The sequence below is a fragment of the Aptenodytes patagonicus genome, chromosome 1, assembly GCF_965638725.1.
Source record: "Aptenodytes patagonicus chromosome 1, bAptPat1.pri.cur, whole genome shotgun sequence".
Taxonomy (NCBI): domain Eukaryota; kingdom Metazoa; phylum Chordata; class Aves; order Sphenisciformes; family Spheniscidae; genus Aptenodytes; species Aptenodytes patagonicus.
Window position 1 is genome coordinate 54,289,414 of NC_134949.1, and position 22,687 is coordinate 54,312,100.

At 42.5% G+C, this 22,687-nt stretch overlaps 1 protein-coding gene across 4 annotated transcripts in view; it reads left to right on the top strand.

Moving 5' to 3' along the window:
• The window catches only part of ANO4 (anoctamin 4), a 150,537-nt gene that overhangs the window by 16,241 nt on the left and 111,609 nt on the right, over positions 1-22,687 (top strand). For 2 of the 4 annotated variants that reach the window (XM_076335459.1, XM_076335466.1), the window contains exons 2-4: positions 1,305-1,415; positions 12,746-12,882; positions 21,004-21,162. In XM_076335459.1, coding sequence (XP_076191574.1) covers positions 1,305-1,415; positions 12,746-12,882; positions 21,004-21,162 — 407 coding nt within the window. The remainder of the gene's footprint in view (positions 1-1,304; positions 1,416-12,745; positions 12,883-21,003; positions 21,163-22,687) is intronic. The other 2 variants (XM_076335473.1, XM_076335480.1) reach the window with 2 other exon arrangements.

Below are 22,687 nucleotides of genomic sequence, written 5' to 3' on the forward strand. Positions count from 1 at the left end.
AGCTGGTGTACGTATACCCATTTTGAGATCTGTATTTCCAAAAAGTGAAGAAAGGTCTTTAAAATAGGGTTGGGTAATTTTGCCCAGCGATATAATTCATAGCTCTCATCAAGGCGGTGGTGAGATAGTCATTTGGCAAGGGAAGGGGGAAGATCAATGAGCTAGGAGGGAATTCAAAACAAGACCAGCTTGTTATAGGCAGACTGTAGAAGGAAAATGCTTCCATCAAAAGCATGAGTAATGGCCACTAGTGAAGGCACAGTAATAGACTAAATGACCTGAAGGTTTCTTCTTCCACCATGGCCTTTTTGTTGTGAAGTCCTTTCCCAGATATCTCCCTGACCGCTGCAGCTCTCTGCTAACTCTGTGTTAGTTATTCAAGACCATCACTTCTAACAGATGCCTCTGTGAAAGGTCGGGTTTTGCTGCCACTCTTTAAAAACCAGCCATTTGCCCAGTAACTCGCTCCTTGTCTCTGGCTGTATCAGAGTACCCTGTAGCCAGCCGCTTAAGCCTGTTTGCCCAGTACCTTTTCCTGTTGACTCTTGATATGCAGGTACTTTTCTTTATGTGGAAAGGGTGTGTTTTCAAAACTTCCTCCTTTCTTTGCTCATGTTGAAAGAGCACTGAAATGGGCAAATCTTGTGCCTATTTGCATGTGCAAATAGGTTTGAAGCTGTGACCCGCTAGCCTATGTTTTTATTCTGCAGTGCTTTTAAACAGCAACCATTGCATACCAGTGTGACACCCTTCGAAATGGACTGCAGTACTGGAGTGCTTCCTAGACCATGGCATGCCATCGGCTTGGCATGTGAGAACGTATGGTGTCCTGTGGCTGAAACGTGCTGTCCGTGCTCTTTTTGTCCTAATGGTTGTTTTCTGCCTTGAGACTTAATTCGTCCTTTGTGTGTTAGTGTGTTTTATTTTAGCCTGGTTGTTCCTGTAGTGCTGTGTCATTTGTAACAATGCGTCTTGTGTGTTTTCACATTTTGGAGTTAGTTTTGTAGATGGTATGGTGAGGGGATGCTCATGGCATGGCGGCACATGTTCACCTGAATGAGGGACGTGCCAGTGGTGACTCTGCATCATTGCTGATAGCAGAGAATGTTGTTGTTTCATTCTAGTTAGTTTTAAATCAGTCCATGTTCTATCTAAAGCTGCTTGGTTTCAAGAAGAATTGGTTCTGCCAGGGGGAAAATATTAAGTAGCTTTATTCAATGTGTATGTTCCCTCACCTGAAAGCCCCTTGGCTGGATTTTCTACCGCACTGTCACAAACCCCATCGATGTCTTCAATTTCTTCAGAAGGAAGAGAGGATTTGCAGGTTAACCGGCTGGAAACGCAAATATGGATAAAACCAGACATACAGAAGACAGATGTGGACTTTTCAGAAATTCTGAATGCAATACAAGAAAGTAAGTTATTCCTTGGATGCAAAATTGAGTTTATGGTAGAAGAATCAATTGAGATGCATTGAAAATTATAACTGAAGGAACATACAGAGTGATGAACTGAATAAGTGAGTATGTATTACTAAAATCTCTGAGAAAGTTCAGTGGGTTGTTGAAGGCCAGTAAGAAATCTTTTACTATCAGAGAAGTCACAGTAAGATTTGAATTATTATGTGCCTAAGGATTCTAGCAGTATATATTTCCTATGCAGAAGTAATCAGAAATATTAGGATTCCTGTTACTTTAATCCATTCTTTACACCCTTGAATGGCTGTGTGAACTAATAATGTCGTGCAAATGCTGCAGTCTGGGATCTAAGACTGGATTTGAAGTTACAGCTGTTCCAAAGTGTTGGGGTATATTCACATTTTTGCAGCTGGTAATTTTTGGGAGCAGAAGTGATGAGCTTGTCACAACAACTGAAGGTCTGCGTATCTCAGATACTGCATGAAACCATCTCTTTTCACATGTAATGTGCTGTGGACTAAGAATTGATTGGTCCACCCTTCTTAAATGTAACTGCAGAATGATCTCAAGACTTGTACTAGAAGAAATACTACTCTTGTTAACAACAGCAGAAGACACCCCCCACACCCACAACTGACGGAACTCTGGAATCCAAAAGAATCTGGAATTTCAGTGGGAATTTTCCATAATAGATTGAAAACTCTTATGCAGGCTAAGAATCAAAATGCATGGCATGGCTTCCTGGTTGAAGTATTTGAATATAATTTCAAAACTAAAGAGCATAAAACAAAGAGTCTTTTAAGAATTAATATTCTGATTTATAGATTATTTTCGAGCCATTTGAGAAGGATGCAGCTTTTACAGCCTTGGAGACAGTGTTTTTTCTTTATCCAGACCAGACACAGTTGCTGTTGGGAAGTTAATCTCTATGTCCTTCAGCTATATTTTCTTCTGGAAAGACAAAAGAATTGCTATGACTGTACAACCCCATTTGCAAAGGCTTGTTATGTGTCCAGGGGAGTGTCTTGTCACCTGCAGTCTGTTGTGAATATCAGATAGTTAGGATAAACATGCCTAAATATTCTTTCTAGGGTTGTTGCTCTGAATAGTCATTGCTACTTTTATTCCCAGTTGTTGTTAGCACTGAATGAAAATTAAAAAAGGCTAATGATGCTTTTAAAGATCCCATATTTTTTTCTTGCTAACATGAGTTTCCTGAGCATTTCCCTATTCATGAGGTGCCTTGTGCAACTTTTGCTAGCTGGTGTGTCTTTCTGTTTGGTAGACTGCTAAGTGTGATCATTCAGTAGCAGAGGGTTTTTCTTTTTAAATTTAGTTACTTAAAACAAACATTTTGCTCTAAAGCTACTTTTTTTTTCTTTTACCCTACTGAATCTCTTAGACTGCCACTGAAGACAAAGATTTACTATCTCATTATTTACTTTTGTGTGAATACACTACTATTATAGAAGACTTAAAAGTCATTTCTACTGCATCAGAGCTAAATTCTGCATTTAAGTACCATAGTTCATGGGTAGAGTCTTAAACACATTTTTCTAAACATTTCTGATAAGTCTTTTATAAAACAGTTTCTTCTTGACCACATGATATTCAGAAATTACCTGTAGTCTATCAGAGACAGTCTAGAAACAATAATTACTAAGCTGAAAATGGCTATAGACACACACTGTAAAATAGGGGATTGCACTGGGTGTAAAATTGCAAAACAAGGTGATGCATCTGACCTAAACCAAATTTGTAAACTAGACAGCAGAGGTGTCAAGGATCTGCATAAACTGTCAGATATAAACCAGAGTTCCCTATTGTTGCCTACTCACAGCCTGTACCCATGCCACAGCCAGGAGCAGAGCAGCCGGGGGGCACTGGGGACAGCCCCAGCCCTGATCATCGGGTACCTTCTTGCTCGGTGCAGCGGGGCTGTGGCTGGGCAGGGCAGGGCTGTGGAGAGCTGGAGACCGGCACTGCTGTGGCATCGCTGGGGCAGGGACTGATGGCCCCGGGGGGCTGGCGTGGGGTCCTGGGACCTGGGCAGGGTGGAGGGAGCCCCAGGGGTCCAGGCAGGGACAGTCAGGGCTGGGGGTGCCCTCAGGGCCACGGCAAAAGCTAACAAAGACTTTCATGGCTGTTTCCTAGTTATTATACTGAGAAGATGGAATTATTGTGGAAAAGCAGTAAATAGCTTTATTTTTAAAACAAAAGCTCAGATTTCAAGCTTTTTTCATGAATTCCTATGATTTGCCTCAATGTATGAAACTTATTTTCATTGCCATTGCAGTAAAGACAAAATTCTAAGAAATATCTGGCTTTTTAGAATATTTTTCAAAATCCAGTTTACATTGACTCTCACTAGATTTAATAAAAAATAATTTGATTCTCTCATTTTAATTCTCAATCTGGAAGCCAGAAATCTGTGAGTTTCCTGAGGCAGGGTTGCTGATCCACTGTGTAGGTTCTGAATTTAGCATTTAACATGATAAAAAGTTCGGGGCTCTGTGGTATCTGTAGGATGGCCTCCTTGAAGCAAAGATTTGTAAATTGTATCTGCCAGCCTAACCGAGTGCAGAAAAATGTTTGTATGCAAAAATCCAAATAGATGTTGTAAAAACGTAACACGTAGTACAATAAGATCCAGAAAGGTTCTTGCTTTTTCATACTTGAATTTTTCTGCTTTGCAAGTCTCTGCAAAGCAGGTGTTTTCTACTCACGATTTTTATGAAGGGGTATTCTCCATTATTGGTGCTTTTAAACCCAATCATTTTTTCCACCACCATTAACATGTGGAAATGCTCTATACTTATTATAAACATTGCCAGTAAGAATTTTTAAGGAAATTCACTCTTCAATGTTACTGACGGGCCTATAAGCTTCCAAAGAACAGTTTCTGGAATATTGATCTTCAGCTTGCATTATCCAAAGCTAGAGTATACTCGGTGGCTTCATGTGACAATTGGTAATTAAATGACAATTAAGTGACAGAAACGTGATCTCTGGGCATGCTTCCATCTTACCACACAAAAACATAGTCAGGTCCCATTTTTTAATGAAAATTCTTATTTTTAGGCACCTCAGTTTTTGAGTGTCCATCTTCAGAAGGTTAAAGGAGTTATCTTATCTTTGAGCCCTACCTAAATCAGCTCCTTGGTCCAAAGTGGCTTGTGGACCCACTGAGATTGTGCACAGACTCTCGCTCAGAATTTCCCACCATTCAGTTTTCAGAATATGTAGTTCTACTATATTTGGGATAAAAATATTTGTATATCCACATTTTTTCAGCTCCTCAAGGGATTCTGAATTATCAAGTCATTTTGATTTTTTTTCCACAAAATGGAACATGAGGGTGAGAAAAGAGCTTGCATATTTAAGCTGATCTAAAACCACAGGGAGAATTCTTGGTATCTCCTGTAGCAATGTACATGCTGCTCTGTATTGCTGTTAAATTTCACTGCTTAAAAAGGCATGACTATACACCAGCACCAGTCTGCCTCCCAAACAGCATATATATGATAAAATTATTATATATCGTTCTGTTAAGGTCATTTGTGGATATATGCATGTCATGATCTAAAGGGGACAGAAAAGATGATGTGAGTTGATGAGTGATGAGGTTGCAGAGAGAAGTCCAGAAGCTATCAAAAGGGACTTCAGGGCACTGGGGCGATTGGTTGAAGGATCAGGAGCACAGGTGGTGTTTTCCTCAATCCCTACAGTGGCAGGGAAGAAAACTGAAAGGAACAGGAAAACACACCTGACCGACACGTGGCTCAGGGGCTGGTGCCATCGGCAGAATTTTGGCTTTTTTGATCATGGGGAGATTTACACGGCACTGGGCCTCCTGGCGACAGATGGAGTTCAGCTGTCTCACAGGGGGAAAAGGATTCTCGCCTATGAATTGGCGGGGCTCATTGAAAGGACTTTAAACTAGGTTCGAAGGGGGAAGGGGATAAAACCAGGCTCACTAGAGATGAGCCTAGGGGTGGCATGCCAATGCCAGGGGCGAAATCAATAGCCCAGCTCAAGTGCATCTACACCAATGCACACAGCATGGGCGGCAAACAGGAGGAGCTGGAAGCCATTGTGCAGCGGGTTAGATATGACTTAGTTGCCATCACAGAAACATGGTGGGGTGACTCTCACGATTGGAGTGCTGCAATGGATGGCTATAAACTCTTCAGAAGGGACAGGCAAGGAAGGAGAGGCGGTGGGGTGGCTCTGTATGTTAGGGAGTGTTTCAATTGTCTAGAGCTCAACAATTGTGATGATGATAAGGTCAAGTGTTTATGGGTAAGGATGAGGGGGAAGGCTAACGAGGCAGATATCCTGCTGGGAGTCTGTTATAGACTTCACCCAACCAGGATGAAGGGGCGGATGAAGCATTATACAAGCGGCTGGCAGAAGTCTCACAATCGCTAGCCCTTGTTCTCGTGGGGGACTTCAACTTCCCGGATGTCTGCTGGAAATACAACACGGCAGAGAGGAAACAGTCTAGGAGGTACCTGGAGTGTATGGAAGACAACTTCCGGACACAGCTGGTAAGTGAGCCTCCCAGGGGAGGTGCCTCACTTGACCTGCTGTTTACAAACAGAGAAGGACTGGTGGGAGATGTGGTGGTTGGAGGCTGTCTTGGGCTTAGCGACCATGAAATGATAGAATTCTCGATTCTCGGTGAAGTAAGGAGGGGGGCCAGCAAAACCACAACCATGGACTTCCGGAGGGCGGACTTTGGCCTGTTCAGGATGCTGTTTGAGAGGGTCCCTTGGGAGGCAGTCCTGAAGGGCAAAGGGGTCCAGGAAGGCTGGATGTTCTTCAAGAAGGAAGTCTTAAAGGCGCAGGAGCAGGCTGTCCCCATATGCCGTAAGAAGAACGGGTGGGGAAGACGACCGGCCTGGCTGAAAGGGGAGCTCTTGCTGGGACTCAGGAAAAAAAAGGAGAGTTTACCACTTGTGGAAGAAGGAGCAGGCAACTCAAGAAGGGTACAGGGATCTCTTCAGGTCATGCAGAGAGGAAATGAGAAAGGCAAAAGCCCAGCTAGAACGCAATCTGGCCGCTGTCATTAAAGACAACCAAAAATGTTTTTACAAATATATTAATGACAAGAAGAGAACCAAGGAGAATCTCCATCCTTTATTGGATGCGGGGGGGAACATTGTCACCGAGGATGAGGAAAAGGCTGAGGTACTCAATGCCTTCTTTGCCTCAGTCTTTAACAGGCAGACCAGTTATCCTCAGGGTATTTGGGCCCCTGAGCTGGAAGACAGGGACGGTGAGCAGGATGAACCCCCCCATAATCCAAGAGGAAGAAGTTAACAACCTGCTATGCCACCTGGATGCTCACAAGTCTATGGGGCCGGATGGGATCCACCCGAGAGTGCTGAGGGAGCTGGTGGAGGAGCTTGCCAAGCCACTCTCCATCATTTATCAGCAGTCCTGGTTAACGGGGGAGGTCCCAGATGACTGGAGGCTTGCCAATGTGACGCCCATCTACAAGAAGGGCCGGAAGGAGGATCCGGGGAACTACAGGCCTGTCAGCCTGACCTCGGTGCTGGGGAAGACTATGGAGTGGTTCATCTTGAGGGCGCTCACAAGGCATGTGCAGGACAACCAGGGGATCAGGCCCTCATAAGAGGCAGGTCCTGCTTGACTAACCTGATCTCCTTCTATGACCAGGTGACCCGCCTAGTGCGTGAGGGAAAGGCTGTGGATGTGGTCTACCTGGACTTCAGTAAGGCCTTTGACACCGTCTCCCACAGCATTCTCCTAGAGAAGCTGGCGGCTCACGGCTTAGACAGGTGTACTCTGCGCTGGGTAAAAAACTGGCTGGACGGCCGGGCCCAGAGAGTTGTGGTGAATGGAGTTAAATCCAGTTGGTGGCCAGTCACAAGCGGTGTTCCCCACGGTGTTCCCCAGGGCTCGGTTTTGGGGCCGGTCTTGTTCAATATCTTTATCGATGATCTGGATGAGGGGATCGAGTGCACCCTCAGTAAGTTTGCAGACGACACCAAGTTGGGCAGGAGTGTTGATCTGCTCGAGGGTAGGAAGGCTCTGCAGAGGGACCTGGACAGGCTGGATCGATGGGCCGAGGCCAACTGTATGAGATTCAACGAGGCCAAGTGCCGAGTCCCGCACTGCAGCCACAACAACCCCATGCAACACTACAGGCTTGGGGAAGAGTGGCTGGAAAGCTGCCCAGCAGAAAAGGACCTGGGGGTGCTGGTTGACAGCCGGCTGAACATGAGCCGGCAGTGTGCCCAGGCGGCCAAGAAGGCCAATGGCATCCTGGCCTGTATCAGAAATAGTGTGGCCAGCAGGAGTAGGGAAGTGATCGTGCCCCTGTACTCGGCACTGGTGAGGCCGCACCTCGAATACTGTGTTCAGTTTTGGGCCCCTCACTACAAGAAGGACGTTGAGGTGCTGGAGCGTGTCCAGAGAAGGGCAATGAGGCTGGTGAAGGGTCTGGAGAACAAGTCTTATGAGGAGCGGCTGAGGGAACTGGGACTGTTTAGCCTGGAGAAAAGGAGGCTGAGGGGAGACCTCATCGCGCTCTACAACTACCTGAAAGGAGGTTTTGGCGAGGTGGGTGTCGGTCTCTTCTCCCAAGTAACAAGCAATAGGTCGAGAGGAAATGGCCTCAAGTTGCGCCAGGGGAGGTTTAGATTGGATATTAGGAAAAATTTCTTCACTGAAAGGGTTGTCAAGCATTGGAACAGGCTGCCCAGGGAAGTGGTTGAGTCCCCATCCCTGGAGGTATTTAAAAGACGTGTAGGTGCGGCGCTTAGGGACATGGTTTAGTGGGCATGGTGGTGTTGGGTTGACGGTTGGACTTGATGATCTTAGAGGTCTTTTCCAACCTTAATGATTCTATGATTCTATAAGATGGAGCCCTGATTATGCCTTTAGCAACATTTGGCAGCATGGGTGTTCATGTCCATTGGAGTGGAGTGGCTGAGCTGGCTACAGGCAGCAGGATAGTTGGCTTGGAAGTACCATCACCATTATTAAAGTAAAGCAAACAGGATTTGCTTTTTAAATTACTTATTTAGTTTTGTGGAACGGTATTTTATGATTTTTTTTTTAAGTATCCAGTGAGACTTGGGGTAGAAAAATGTTCTCGGCAAATGTTAGGGACCCATGTTTAGTGTCAGTGACTGAAATACTAAGAGTGTATTTTCAAAAACGTACACAGCAAGGCAACTGCAGTGTAAAGAGCTCCACTTTCCCACCAGCAGCACACCTTTACTGCAGCTGGAAGAAGGTAAGAGACACCTTCAGCACTGATGAGGTAGTTCAGCACATCTCTTCACTACTTATCCTATATGCTGAAGTTACCAACCAGCATGCCAATTATCTGCGTACTTCTGATATAAGCAATTTTCTACTACAGGCAATCTGGACAGGTCCTGGTAGCTAATTTCACTAACAAGCTGAGATTCACTGCTTGCACAACTTCTAGTCACTGCTGAGATGGGCTGGATTTTAAAGTGACCTTGAAATAAGATTTTTTGCTTCTCACAAGTCCTCAGAATAATTTAGTAATTCTCTGCTTGAAACCCCCAAACACATTCACTCTCTTACATGCCAAGTTGCATATCTCAAAACACCCACTTAAAACCCATCTATTTTACAACCCAAAGCATTACTGGCACTTCAGGAAGCAGCAATTCAAGTATCTCAAAGGCCTTATCTTTTATACCAAGGCAGTCTTAATGGCAGGAAAAAGCTAGTTCAAATTCCCTCGAGCATAGCATACAGGCAAAACTTTCATTTTTACATCTTTCATTGCCTCTGCAACAGATACATATCTTGCATAATCTTCAGAAAGCTTCACTATTTAATTATTTTTGTGTTTTCCACAGTTGTTTTCAGACTATATTGAGGTGTTGATCACATACAGGTTAATGCATCGCTCTCATGGAGGCACTCTGCTGGGTTTCAGTTCAGTGAAGTTTCAAGTCATTCAAAATGTTTTCTGTTTCAGTAGTTCTCTCTGTTGAGTATTCAGATGAATTCTTCTCATATGAACATGTATGCAAAAGCTGGTCATGATCTACATCCAGATTATTGTCTGAGGGGGTGGAATGTTTCCAATCTTGCCCTTTGAAACAGTAAAGACAGTGAAGGGCAGGTGGTTAGACTGTGCTGTCTTGTCGTGGTTCCCCTGCCTTTTATAGGCATCTCTAGTATGATTTCTGTGGATTGAAATGGATCAAGGTGGCAAATAATTCTTTAACATTGCTGCTGCATGTAGTGCAAATTGGAGTCTGTTTTTTGCCTTCTAAGTCTCCTAAAACCTCTTTAGTTTGTCCTAGGGCAAGTTGGATGCAGGCACAGTGACACTGAGGAGCCGCAGGCTCTCCCCATCACATAAACCAAAACAACACCAGGATGCTTTTCTCCGCTCCTGTCAGTAAGCGCACCCCTAACTGGGAACAGGATGGTGTGAAGCCAAGGCCAGTTTTGAAGTGGAAAACTCAGTCCTGGATATTTGTCTCTAATGATACCCTGGCACTTTTCGCAAAAGAAGGATAAGTAAAATAAATGGACTGCCACTTAAAACGGCAAGCAAAAACTTAGTATCTGAAAAAGAGGTTTTATATCTCTGATGTGTTCACAGACTATGATGATACGCACACTATAAAAGAGTGAAGTAGGTGAAGCTATTACTCCCAGTATCTCTGTAAAAGTTGTCTGAGATCCTGCAGAACACAGGATGCTATCTAAAACTGATGAATTATGATATGAAGTGTTAAGTAAGGATTGAATAGTGTGTGATACTAATATTGGGATACAAAGAATGATAGATAGATTAGTCAGTATGCAACCCCAAAATTGCTAAACTTGAGGAGTAGTATGTTATCCTAAAAACTGTAAATCTGGCACAGAATTTCTTATCGTTATGGTGTCTAGATAGAAAAAAATGCTGTTAAAAGTATTAAAAACTCTGAATTTCTATTAAAAACTATACTGCTTAGGTTAGTTCATTAGCTTAGTATCTAGAGTGGATTCATTTGCATGTGAAGACTTTTCTGTTGTTTCTGAAATTTTTAGTGGCTTTATAAGCAAAAGTATTGCAATTGAAAATTCAATGTATTTCATTAACCCTGTCCTTATTTTATGCATGAAAATGAAGAAGAGTTCTTGAATATTTTGATAGGGTTTTCTTTTTTACCTACCTACAGCTGTAATAACAGAATTCAGGTTCTGTAAAAGACGTACAAAAAGGGAGTAATCTCTTCCCCATGTTCATGATTGATTGATAGGAAAAGAATAATATATTTAAATTGCAAATGTGCATAGTTGCATATTCAGGATGAATATTATGAAGAAAACTTTCTCCTGCTTGTGATAGTGAAAAATAGGCCACCTGCAGAGACTGTGGAGTCGGTAGCATTGGAGATTTTCTTAAAAAGGTTTCTTAAACTGGGCTATAGCCCCTGAAGAAGGGAAAGGTGAAAAGGAGGTCACAAAATGCTCATGATGTCTGGGAACGGTTAGTGGCCTTTAAATTCTGGCAGTTATTCAGTCTCTCCACAGTGGGGGAATGGATTTTTACACCTGCAGCCAGGAGTTAGAAATGGAACTAAGTTGCCGCCAGCAATTAGAGATTTTTGGCTGTTCCCTGTTAATATAAATTCTTGTCAACAGGAATTACAACTGCCTGTCACTAAGTTAGGGGAGTTGCAGAGAAGCAAACGGATCAGGAGGTTATTGCACAAAGAAAAATGATTCCAAAAGGCAGTCAAGCTTGAAAAAAAGTGTGAGGAATAGTGGGTTAGACAAATTTCTGTCAAGAGGCTCAGTAGCTGACCTTTGGGTGTCCCTTCTAACAGTTATGACTCTACTGTCATAATCCTGGATTTTGCCTATGAAACATGAGGTTGGAGAGATGAAGTATATCCACAGTTAAAGCTTGATCCTCAGAAGAGGCATTTTTCTTCCCAATGCCACACATCTCTTCATCACACTTTTGCACCAGACCTGCAGTGTATGGGGTGCAAAGGTGGACCTCGCTGGCGGCACCTGCCCACCTCGCGTCTCCCATCCAACAGTCAGTCAGTCAGCAGATCGACGGCCTTTATGTGGGACTGTAGACTTGCACAGCAGCTCTGCCCACAGCTTCTCATCACCTCCTTGCTCAGCAGAGCAGGGAACGTCACCCTAAAGCTAATGCTGCTCTAATCTTGAGTACAGTGCCAGCCTTTAACTCATTCCTTCTAGTGTTGTTTGTTTTTTTTTTTTTAATTAGAGTAAAATTTTCACATGACATGCCATTGCATGAAAGGTGGAGGAAATTCAACCCATTTACTAAAGCAGGTATCTCTCCTGTCAGGGCACTGCTGGGGGTGGGGGTTCCCCATGGGGGGAGGCAGGGCAGGGCCTGGCAGCCTGGGCCTGTCCCACCACCCCAGCCAGCGGGGAGGGTGGGGAAACAGGCCCAGGCTGCCAGGCCCTGCCCTGGAGTGGACAGGCCAAGGCCAAGCTGGGATGTCTGCCCATGGGTTGACATCAGGATCAGGCCCAGTGAGGAGAACCGGGCTGACACAGCCCCAGGATGGCCAGGCAAGGCCTCCCCGTGGCACCATCTGGGGGCCTCTCCCCACAGACATCAGAGGGAAGGGACTGCCCTTGGCTGCACTGGCTCTGTCTTGGCCCCAAGCCTCACTGCTAGATTCCCAGGACGGGGGTGTGTGCTGCAGGCCCTTACATCTCTTCATTTTTTATTGGGGTTGGGTTTACTACAGCATCCTGTAGATTTAAGTTATTGCTTCATGCATGACTGAGGGCTGTGCAGTAGGTAGATATGAATGTGCCAGCTTTATATGCATCAAAACATGCCAAATTGTGCAAACTTCTGCCCAGGCTCATTTATTCAGTGCCTTTCAAGTAACAGTACTTATTTGAGGTCTTCTGCCTCTGGCTGCCCCCCAGGTCTGTACAGCTTCTAACTCAATACCTTATGTAGTAGGTTAAAAAACTGCTTCTTTATAATAAGAAATTTTCAGAGACCATAGTAATCCAGAAGGCAATTGTTTAAGCCACTTACGCCAAGAGAAGCTGAGGAGATAGCTAATGTATGTTTTATTGTGACAGAAGATTACTTATTTGTCATCAGAGAGGTATTGTGGTATCCTAAATCTTTATGTGGCTCACTGGTGAAGAAAGCACTCTTCCAATGAGCATCAGATTCTAAGTTTAACATAGTAGATACTTAAACCAGAACTAAAAAGTGGGATTGTTGATAATGTGTTATGCTCGGTGTCTTTATTTGGCTCAATGGGGATTTGAATGTATATTTTTATTTTTGTTTTTAGTAGCTAAGGATGTCAACATTTTTTTTGATGAGTTAGAAGGTGTGAACAGCCCTTCCAAAGATGATGACTCCCTGCTTCACCATGGTAATTTGACCAGTACTTCTGATGATGCCAGCAGGTTGGAAGTTGTGGGAGAGGTAAGAACACACAGAACTATTAATATAATAATTATTCATATCCACTATAAAGAGGGAATAAATGTAATTTGATTTAAAATCTCATTCTGTGCAAGACAACTGGTATCTGGCCTTTGTCATGGGGACTGTTTTTCCATTCTAATATTGTAATGCTGAAATATAAAATATCTCAAGTTAAAAGGAGGGTTTTTTTATTTCATACACCCTCATTGAAAAGTCTATACAGGCCTTTGTTGTCTGCTTGTTTTCTGAACCAGCCAAGTCTAATGTTTCACTGCTTCTGAAAATAATGGAAAAGTTTTCTCTATATTAATCTTTTGGGGGGAAGGAGGGAGGAGGAGAATTTATCATAAATCTCTCATGAGAAGCGTTGGGTATCAGGTATGTGATACATTCCCTTCCAGCGAAGAACAAGTGACCTGGTGGTGCATAATGGTGATTCAGAGAACGTGCCGGGGAGGAATCATTCAGCACATAGTCCCTTTTAAATTATGTCTTAAGGCAGGTGTCATGGACCCAAGTATGAAAATTTGGGCTTAAATTCCTTTTTGTGTCTTTTGTGCAGAAAGGAACGTGGTACCCTTTAACTTTACTTCCAACTGCCCTACAACCCATGTATGTTAGGGCTGTCTCCTTGGGGAGTGAGGAGACCAGGGACTTATCTCCTTTCCCCCACCTCAACTGGAGTGGTCTGATGTGACCTGCAAAGCTGTGCCTGAGGGTTTTTTGGCAGAGGGCTGACTGGCATAGAGCAGAACTGGCAAGGACCATACTAACAATTAAAAAGCATGGTAAGCTGTATGATATTGCTGAAGCCCCTGCCCTGACCCTGTTTTGTTTACTAGTTTAGGTAAAATTTAGAAGATATAATTACAGATTATGTCTTTTTCAGGAGCTAGAGGGTTTTGTGGTGCAAGTCTTTCGTGAAACACTGCTGAGGAGAGAGAGAGAGATTTTCCTTGCACTAGAAATTCAGCCCATAGAGAGCTGCACTCCTGGAATGTTTAGACAGATAATTAAAGCAACAAAATTCAGGGCACCCAGAGATATGTTTGACCTTGATCGCAATTTCATCTTCCCCTTTACTCATCGCTCTTCCCCAGCTTCCCATACAACTTACAAAGGGCCCTCTTTGCCTGCTTGCACTATAATAGGTTAACCTGACATGATATTCCTGTGTTGCATTTTGGGATCATGTACCATATGGTCTCTAACAAAAGGACATGGGTGAAAGGCACATGGTCTTTGCATGATAAAGAGGAAAAGTGAAGAGAAAATGGTCAGAAGGACAAGGATGAGATAGAGCAACATATGCTGCTGATATGGCAAAATGTTTTTTCCCTGTTCGATGTATTCTTTGTTGTTTTTTAAAGGGAAAAGGAAAATGTCTGAGGAATATTTTCCTAGTTGAACAGATTACCTTTTTTTTCACATAACCATAACTGAGGAAAATAGCAATGTAGGTCATGTATATGTATAAGAGGAAAAAAAAACCAGAAAATTGAAAGTCTTAATGGGACCTGAGGGAGGCTGTAGCCTACAAAAAAAGTTTCAAGGTACTTGGCCCCTGCTTAATTTCAGAAGGAAAAGATACACTGTTTACATGTTGTATGGTTTGTGTGGATAAATATGGGAGCTCAACTATACAGCGGTGGGGTGACCTCTGAAGCTTCAAGCTTCCTTTCAGTCTTTCAGTTTAGTTTAGTAGCTAAGAGAGCCTGTTGATCCCACTTAATGCCATCAGGACAGGGGATCTGACCCCAGTGAAAGTCTCTCTGAATGTATTGATGTTTGTTTGGTTTAGTTTTAAAGCTAACATTGCAGCCAAATAATTTAATATGGTTTCTGTCTGAATTCATTAAAATGGATTTACAATCAAAAATATTTACAAGGACATAGCAAAGGTTTCTTATCACTTTTGTGTAGCTGACAAGTTGAAATATTGTTTGCTTCAACTGTTAGTTGTTCATGCTCGACCAGAAGATCCAATGAAGGCTTTATGGATGGAGCTTTATCAACAGTTCCCTAACAGATGCAGAGCCAGACTGGGATTCAGCTTGTCCTTTGGCTAGAGATGTTTTTTTTTCCTTTGTTTTATGTTTCATTCAAACACAGCTACAGTCTGAGCAAATTAAAAATCATGTTTCCCTTTGTGTGCATTGATCAAAAGACTTTTCACATATGCCAATATAACAATTAGGTATACACTTTACAATTTAAATCCAGGGACATATTATCACTAAAATATTGTATTACTTCCACTGAAATTTCATTTTCTGAGAACTGGAGAAGCAGCAGAAAGAAAGTAAAAATTAAAGGAAAATGGTTTAGGAACTGTACTCTAGGTTTGCATCCATTCTGCCTTTCTTTCTATGGAGTAATAAATTAGTCTTCTTTATCCAAACAAGGGAGAATGATGGAGCTGGGACAAAATTTGACTTCTACTTAAATGAGCTTATATGGCCCATTCTTGACATTCCAGCTAATGTAGGTAGTTTTGAAATTAAAATTGTAAGAGTCATTCCTACAGTCTTCACTTTAAGCGTCAAACTGTTGATATTTGGGGGCAGTGTTATTAACATTGCACTGAAGAAGTTTCTTTTAACAATCTCTTATAAATTGGAACTTGCACTGAAGATTATGGCAGAAAAAAGGTATTCACATTGAAAAATAAGAAATCTGATGTTTTTTATGGTACTTATGATAGTTTGTGCAATTTCAGCTCAGTTTTCTTGTGTGTATTTACCAGAATACAAGCTAACTACATATTTTTTTTCCACCAAGTCCCGGTGGTCTTCAGTGATCAGGATGGATATGGAAAGAGATTATCTAAGCTTTCAGAGAAAACTACAAATCTGTTACTTCCTAACTTTTGAGCACTTGATTTTGCAGCCTAGATAATTTCATTATTAGAAAAGCTCCATGTAATTAAATATATTATGGTGTCAGGGAGAATATACCAACCAGTGAAGATACATGGAAAAATAAAGTTGCAGCTTCCACAAAATTATAATCAAAATGGGCAAAAGGGTATTAAGAAAAAAGAACACACAGAGAAAATATACTCGTTCTTTGATTAGAACTGTGCCTTAAAACCTGGATGGTTCTGGGTTCCTCTTTTTCTGCATAAGTTATGACTGTTAGTGGTGCAGGTATTAACCCCCTCCACCAGCTGTGAAGTCGCATGCAGGGGACTCTAATTTCAGGTAGCCACAAACAACAGGAAAAGACGATCTCTTTAGAATTCAGAGATCCTATCTTTATTGAGCATCCATACTGATAATAACCAGGTACCAAAATAACTGGAAATCAAGAAAGAATCTAATCTGTCATTAAATAAGTGAACATTGGAGTCCTTTCTGATTTATTTTTTTAAAGACCTGCAGGTAAAGTTTCAAATTTCCTTGATTCCCTAAGTGCACTTTTGTTTAAATATTCCATTTAAATTTTCTACAGCTGTTAGGGTTACAAATCCTCTGATTTTGGATAGTGAAACATTTGGGGTAAGCACTTTAGTCTGAAGCTCTCCTAGTATATATGTGTGTATGAGTCGTATGTCTATGAATGTTGATGGCTCCCAGTTGTGGATCTGAGAATGTGAAAACTAGTGCATTCCTTGGAAAAGAATTCCTGATTATACAACTTTAGATATTTATATTACAAATAAAGCTGTAAAGATAGCCAGTAATGCTAAACTTCTTGCTAGAGTGAAGTCTTCCCTGTTCTTCCACTTTCTTCCGGCATCTTTTTCAGATGAAGGAATGGAGATTTGATGTATGTGACTAGACTACTTTCCTACCAAAAACTGCAGTCAGACATGGTTCTAGATATTTTTTTCAAATCAGTTTACGAAATCTGAAGTCATAACACAGGGAAAGGAGATGCAATGTCTGGAGACAGGTCGGCAAAGCTCAAGGTGGGAGAAAAGTCTCTGTCTAGAATAGTAAGCCTGGAATACTGTGGACAATGCAAAAGCCCTGCAGCTGCTATTTCCTGACACTGCTGGGCCAGCCTGACTGTCTCCATATCATGCTAGATCCTCAGAGTTCTTGTAAGTCCAGGCTCAGTCTATAAAGCTGCCTTACAGGCTATAACAGAGGGCAACTGGAAAGGTTCCTTCTCAGAGGCCATACCAGTCTAGTAGGGTTTATCAGTCTGGATTTGACATACTGTGTTCCTAAAATGAAAAGGACCTCCTAGTACAGGTAAGAGTCGAAGCTGCCTTTCTGAGTGGAAAATGACAATACTGTAGTTGGGAGTGTTTCACAAGTCCAAGAGAAAGTGATTGTCTCAGGAAGTCATATTTATAGGGGAAGAAGTCCTACAAGTCAAATAACTCAGCTAAACCTCATAGATACTCTTTGATGTAAGGTTCTGCATGCACTGATGAGTCAGTGTAGGGCAAACCAATTTTCTTCAGAGAAAGATGAAACATAGGAAGCGTAAAGGGCAAATCTATTTTTCCAGTGGAGTCACTACTGCATGCAAAGACACAGTCCGGTGAAGTTCCCACTGACTGGAAAAGGGGAAATATAACCCCCATTTTTAACAAGGGAAAAAAAGGAAGACCTGGGGAACCAGTCAGTCTCACCTCTGTGCCTGGGAAGATCATGGAACAGATCCTCCTGGATGCTATGCTAAGGCACATGGAGGACAGGGAGGTGATTCGAGACAGCCAGCATGGCTTCACCAAGGACAAGTCCTGCCTGACTAACCTAGTGGCCTTCTATGATGGAGTGACTACATCAGTGGACATGGGAAGGGCTACAGATGTTGTCTATCTGGACCTCTGTAAGGCCTTTGACACGGTCCCCCACAACATCCTTCTCTCTAAACTGGAGAGGTATGGGTTTGATGGGTGGACTGTCCAGTGGGTGAGGAATTGGTTAGATGGTCGCATCCAGAGGGTAGTGGTCAATGGCTCAATGTCCAGATGGAGGTTGGTGACGAGTGGCGTCCCGCAGGGGTCCGTATTGGGACCGGTACTGTTTAATATCTTCACCAATGACATGGACAGTGGGATCGAGTGCACCCTCAGCAAGTTTGCAGATGACACCAAGCTGAGTGGTGTGGTTGACACGCCAGAGGGATGGGATGCCATCTAGAGGGACCTGGACGAGCTGAAGAAGTGGGCCTGTGTGAACCTCATGAGGTTTAACAAGGCTAAGTGCAAGGTCCTGCACCTGGGTCGGGGCAACCCCTGGTATCAATACAGGCTGGGGGATGAAGGGATTGAGAGCAGTCCTGCCGAGAAGGACCTGGGGGTACTGGTGGATGAAAAGCTGGACATGAGCCAGCAACGTGCGCTCGCAGCCCAGAAGGCCAATCGTATCCTGGGCTGCATCAAAAGAAGCGTGGCCAGCAGGTCAAGGGAGGTGATTCTGCCCCTCTGCTCTGCTCTGGTGAGACCCCACCTGGAGTACTGCGTCCAGCTCTGGAGCCCTCAGCGTAAGAAAGACATGGAACTGTTGGAGTGGGTCCAGAGGAGGGTCACAAAAATGATCAGGGGGATGGAACACCTCTGCTATGAAGAAAGGCTGAGAGAGTTGGGGTTGTTCAACCTAGAGAAGAGGTGGCTTTGGGGAGACCTTATTGCAGCCTCTCAGTACTTAAAGGGGGCTTATAGAAAAGATGGTGGCAAACTTTTTAGCAGGGCCTGTTGCAACAAGGGGGAATGGCTTTAACCTAAAGGGGAGTAGATACAGACTAGATATAAGGAAGAAATGTTTTACGCTGAGGGTGGTGAAACACTGGAAGAGGTTGCCCAGAGAGGTGGTGGATGCCCCCTGCCTGGAAGCATTCAAGGTCAGGTTGGACGGGGCTCTGAGCAACCTGATCTGGTTGAAGATGTCCCTGCCCACGGCAGGGGGGTTGGACTAGATGACCTTTAGACGTCCCTTCCAACCCAAACTATTCTATGATTCTATGATTCCTTGTGGTACACTCTGGACACGTCTGTGCTAACATTTTAGTTCAGATTAGGAGTGTACATTTGAAGTGAATCTCTCAATTGCCCCTACCCGTGCTTTGTTTGCATTCCAGAGCAGTGTTGGATTTCAAACCTGGATTCTTTCTGGATGCAAATAAATTATGAGATGTACTTCAGTGAGTCTCCTGGACCAGACTAGAGTGGGTGCAAAGTAAGCCCTCAAGCCTACATTGTGTGGACAGCAGGTCCTCAGCACAGATTGTTTTGCTCTACAGATCCTTTCCTATTACACCGCTTTACTTGCTAAAATACACATAGTGACTCTGGGACCTACAGAACAGGAAGGATGGCTCAGCAGGAGGCTTAGAAATCAGAACAGGACCACCAGGCTGACCCACTGCCTCTAAATCTCCTACTACACCCTTTCTTTATGTAAATAACCTTAAATACCCTTTTGGGGTTTTTTACGTCTTCTCAACATAGATATTTTATGGGAAAAAAATAAACTGTGCTTCCTGAGCTGTTTTCATATTTAATGCTCTGTGAAAAATACTTCTGATATCCTGATAATATCATTTGTCAGCATGATATACAGTATAGATATAAATGGTTTGTTACTGTTATATCCTTAGGGCTTAAATCTTTTTTCTTGCTTTCTTTTTCAGCTCAAAGAACTGTTCCACTATTTCAAGTCTGCATTAAGTTGTGTCAGGAGTCAGGCACTGTAATAAAAGAATCTTAGAAAAATTCCCCTTTCTGCCTTCAGTAAACTGGATGTAACAAGGGGATGGCACATTTGGGATGCTTTCATTGGTTTTTCCACTTAATCAAAATGCCTGCTGAGAATCGGGAAGATAGCTTACACTAAACTCTTTGTATGGGAGCATTCTTTTTTTTTTTCCCTGTAAGAATCATTTGTCCTATTACTATGTTCACTTTTTGCGATTTAAATTAAGAAGCAGTTCTCCAATGGAGAAAGTATTTTGAAAATTCCCTACTATTCCCAGATATGAAAAGCAAAATATTCATTTTTTTTCAGAGTTTTGATCATATATTACAGGGCATGGCTATTTCTGGCAGGAATCATTGAGCAAATTCTGGAAAACCAGAGAGGAATTAGCCTAACCCTCATGTCAGCGTGGAGCTGGACTGATCTTGAGGTCCCTGAAGGCCCCTGCCCATTATACTGCCCTGACGGAGTGCAGTTTGTTCCCATATATAATTCACAGTGTACATTTCTTGTACGAAACACTCCAGCCCACAAACTACCACACAGTTTCAACTTGTTTGAAAGCGAAAGCTTAACCCCTGGGCAGGATTTGTATTATGTGGAAGTAGTGTTAAATTGTGAGGAGGATCTGTAGAGAGTTTCATCTCATGAATTTCTGAAAAAAGACCAGCATTTTGGTCTTTCAGATCTCAGGAGAGGGACCTGCTTGACCTCTTATTAACAGTGAAATAAAGTTGTTTCTTTCTGTCAGAGCAAATATTTGAACAGGCACATTCTTTGCAGGAAGTAGCCAAGAGACAGTATTTATTGTGTTTATGTACTACTAGACCGAACACCAGGAATTATTTTCAAATAAATCTAGTGGACTTCCTCAGCTGTTCCTTAAGCCAAGAATACTCTGTAGTTAGTCTGATGAGGTATGAGGAGGTAGCTACAGGACCTTCATATCCTTTCTGTGTCCTGTGAGGCAGAGGTACTATAGTCATCAGAAAGCAATGAGAATGTCTGTGCCAGGTCTTAGTGTTTCTCACCGCAGTAAATGTTCATGTCGTTGTTTATTCTTCTCACATATACAAAGATATTCTACCATACTAAGTTCTTAATTTTAAATTTACGCTTCAGTAACAATATTTTCTGCTTTATTTTTTATGTAAGAAGTTATTCCTAATTTTCTGGAAGGTGGTGGGAGAGGAAGGTTGGCTTGCATTCTCTGTTCTCTCCTATCCCATGCCTATATGACCAAACATCTGCCTAAGAAGACCTGGTTTTGAAATGGGGAAGTCTGTACTACTTTCAGGTGACCTCAGAGGCACTGTATGTAAAGCACGTAAAAACTTGAACAGCTTGTTCTGATTCCTTATCTTTCCTGTTGAGTATTACTGAAAACTGCTGATGCTAACAGCAATGCAGCAATTACCACGGCAAATTAACATTACTGAAATGTTTGACTTTCTCTTTACAGGAAGTACCTGATAAGAACAAAGCCAATGGACTATATTTTAGAGATGGGAAATGTCGGATTGACTACATCCTGGTATATAGAAAATCTAATCCACAGACAGAAAAGAGGGAAGTATTTGAGAGAAATATCAGAGCAGAAGGTCTTCAAATGGAAAAAGAGGTAAGAGAGCTTTCTTGAAAAAAACTTCCACTGGGGGTATGAATTTTGTTTACTCTGAAACCCCTTTACTCTGTTGTAGCAGTGCAAAAATGCTTTTAAGCATGCCTAAATATAGGCTATTTATTGCCAGAGCAGTGGGAAAGCATAGCCCAAAGAAAAATCAGAGGCATGAACTGAAGGCCAAAACAAGCCATTACAGTCATCTTTTTCAACCTTACGCACAAGTAGGCCACAGAATTTCATCCACTGTGCTGTGCAATAGAGAAAACAAGTGCTGGGTTTGGATGGCCTAAATTCCGCTGAGTGCAATCTACATTTCTGCACCTACATTTCCTTTTAGCTACCTGCTCCACTCTTTGCTGAGGCTCTTGGTACTCTTTCCAGAGACCTAACCAGACCCCTGCCTTCCTTTTCCTGTCAGCTTAGGCATAGGGACTTCAGCGGTATTTTGGTAGTTTGAAAACAGCCTAAAATCTCTCCTTCTTTCTTAATCCAAAACATTGAAATAATTGGACAGTACATATGAATCGTTTATATCAATGTTATTTCCAACATAGTGTCCTAAAACAGTAAATCTTTTCTGGACAAGAGTGTAAAAATGAATATAAAGTGTCTAAAAATGTATTGATGCGATAGGTAGCAGGAGCAAGGCTTAAAGAGACCATCTCTCTTTTGCCTAGGCTATATTCTTTCTTAAACTTTCGTAAGTGTGCTTAAACAGGGCTTAAGGCTCTGTGCAGAATAGATATTGCTGAATATTTAGCTTTACTTGTGCTTGATCGACTCACACTCATGCTAATATGCATTGTCATGCTGCCACTGATGGAAACGGTAGAGGAATTTTGAGGTTACAGGCTTTGGTCAATTATGTAGGTGCTGTACATTATCTCCCTTTCTTTCACTGAATTCCTGGTACATGTGTAGATATTCTGCCTGTGTACTTGAAAGGCATGCTTCTTTGGAGAACACTGGGGAGGAAAAAATGGAACCTGTTTCTCTCCAGAATAATGAAAATGTTTCCTTTCTTTAATTGTTTTTGAATGAACACGGTTACTGGTGAATATAAGTTTATAAGCGCTTATCACTGGTTACATCAACCAGTTACCATAAACTATTCTTTCAAATAACCTGGAAGTTAGCATCTTTAGTGCTGCAGTAGTTGATAGATGTTTTCAATGGCGGCCATTGTTCATTTATTACATGTTTCCTGTAAACATACCACTGTCTGTAGGAGTTGTAACCCAACATCCAAGAACATGAGAGTGTTGCTGCAGCTGTTCAGCTTCACATCCTACAATTCTGCCCTGCTTCCACCAGGAGAGATGCTGAAGAAGTCTCTGAAGTTTGGGCAGTGTAGAAAATGAACATGGAATGAATTTTCCCTGTTGATACATCTGCCCAATGGTTTCGAACCAATCTTTTCCTACTTCGTGATTTTTGCAGATTTATTACTGTGCTAAGGTCAGCAGTGAAAGCTATGAAATCACTTTATGGTTTAAGTTTATGAAACCTATTGCAACATTCT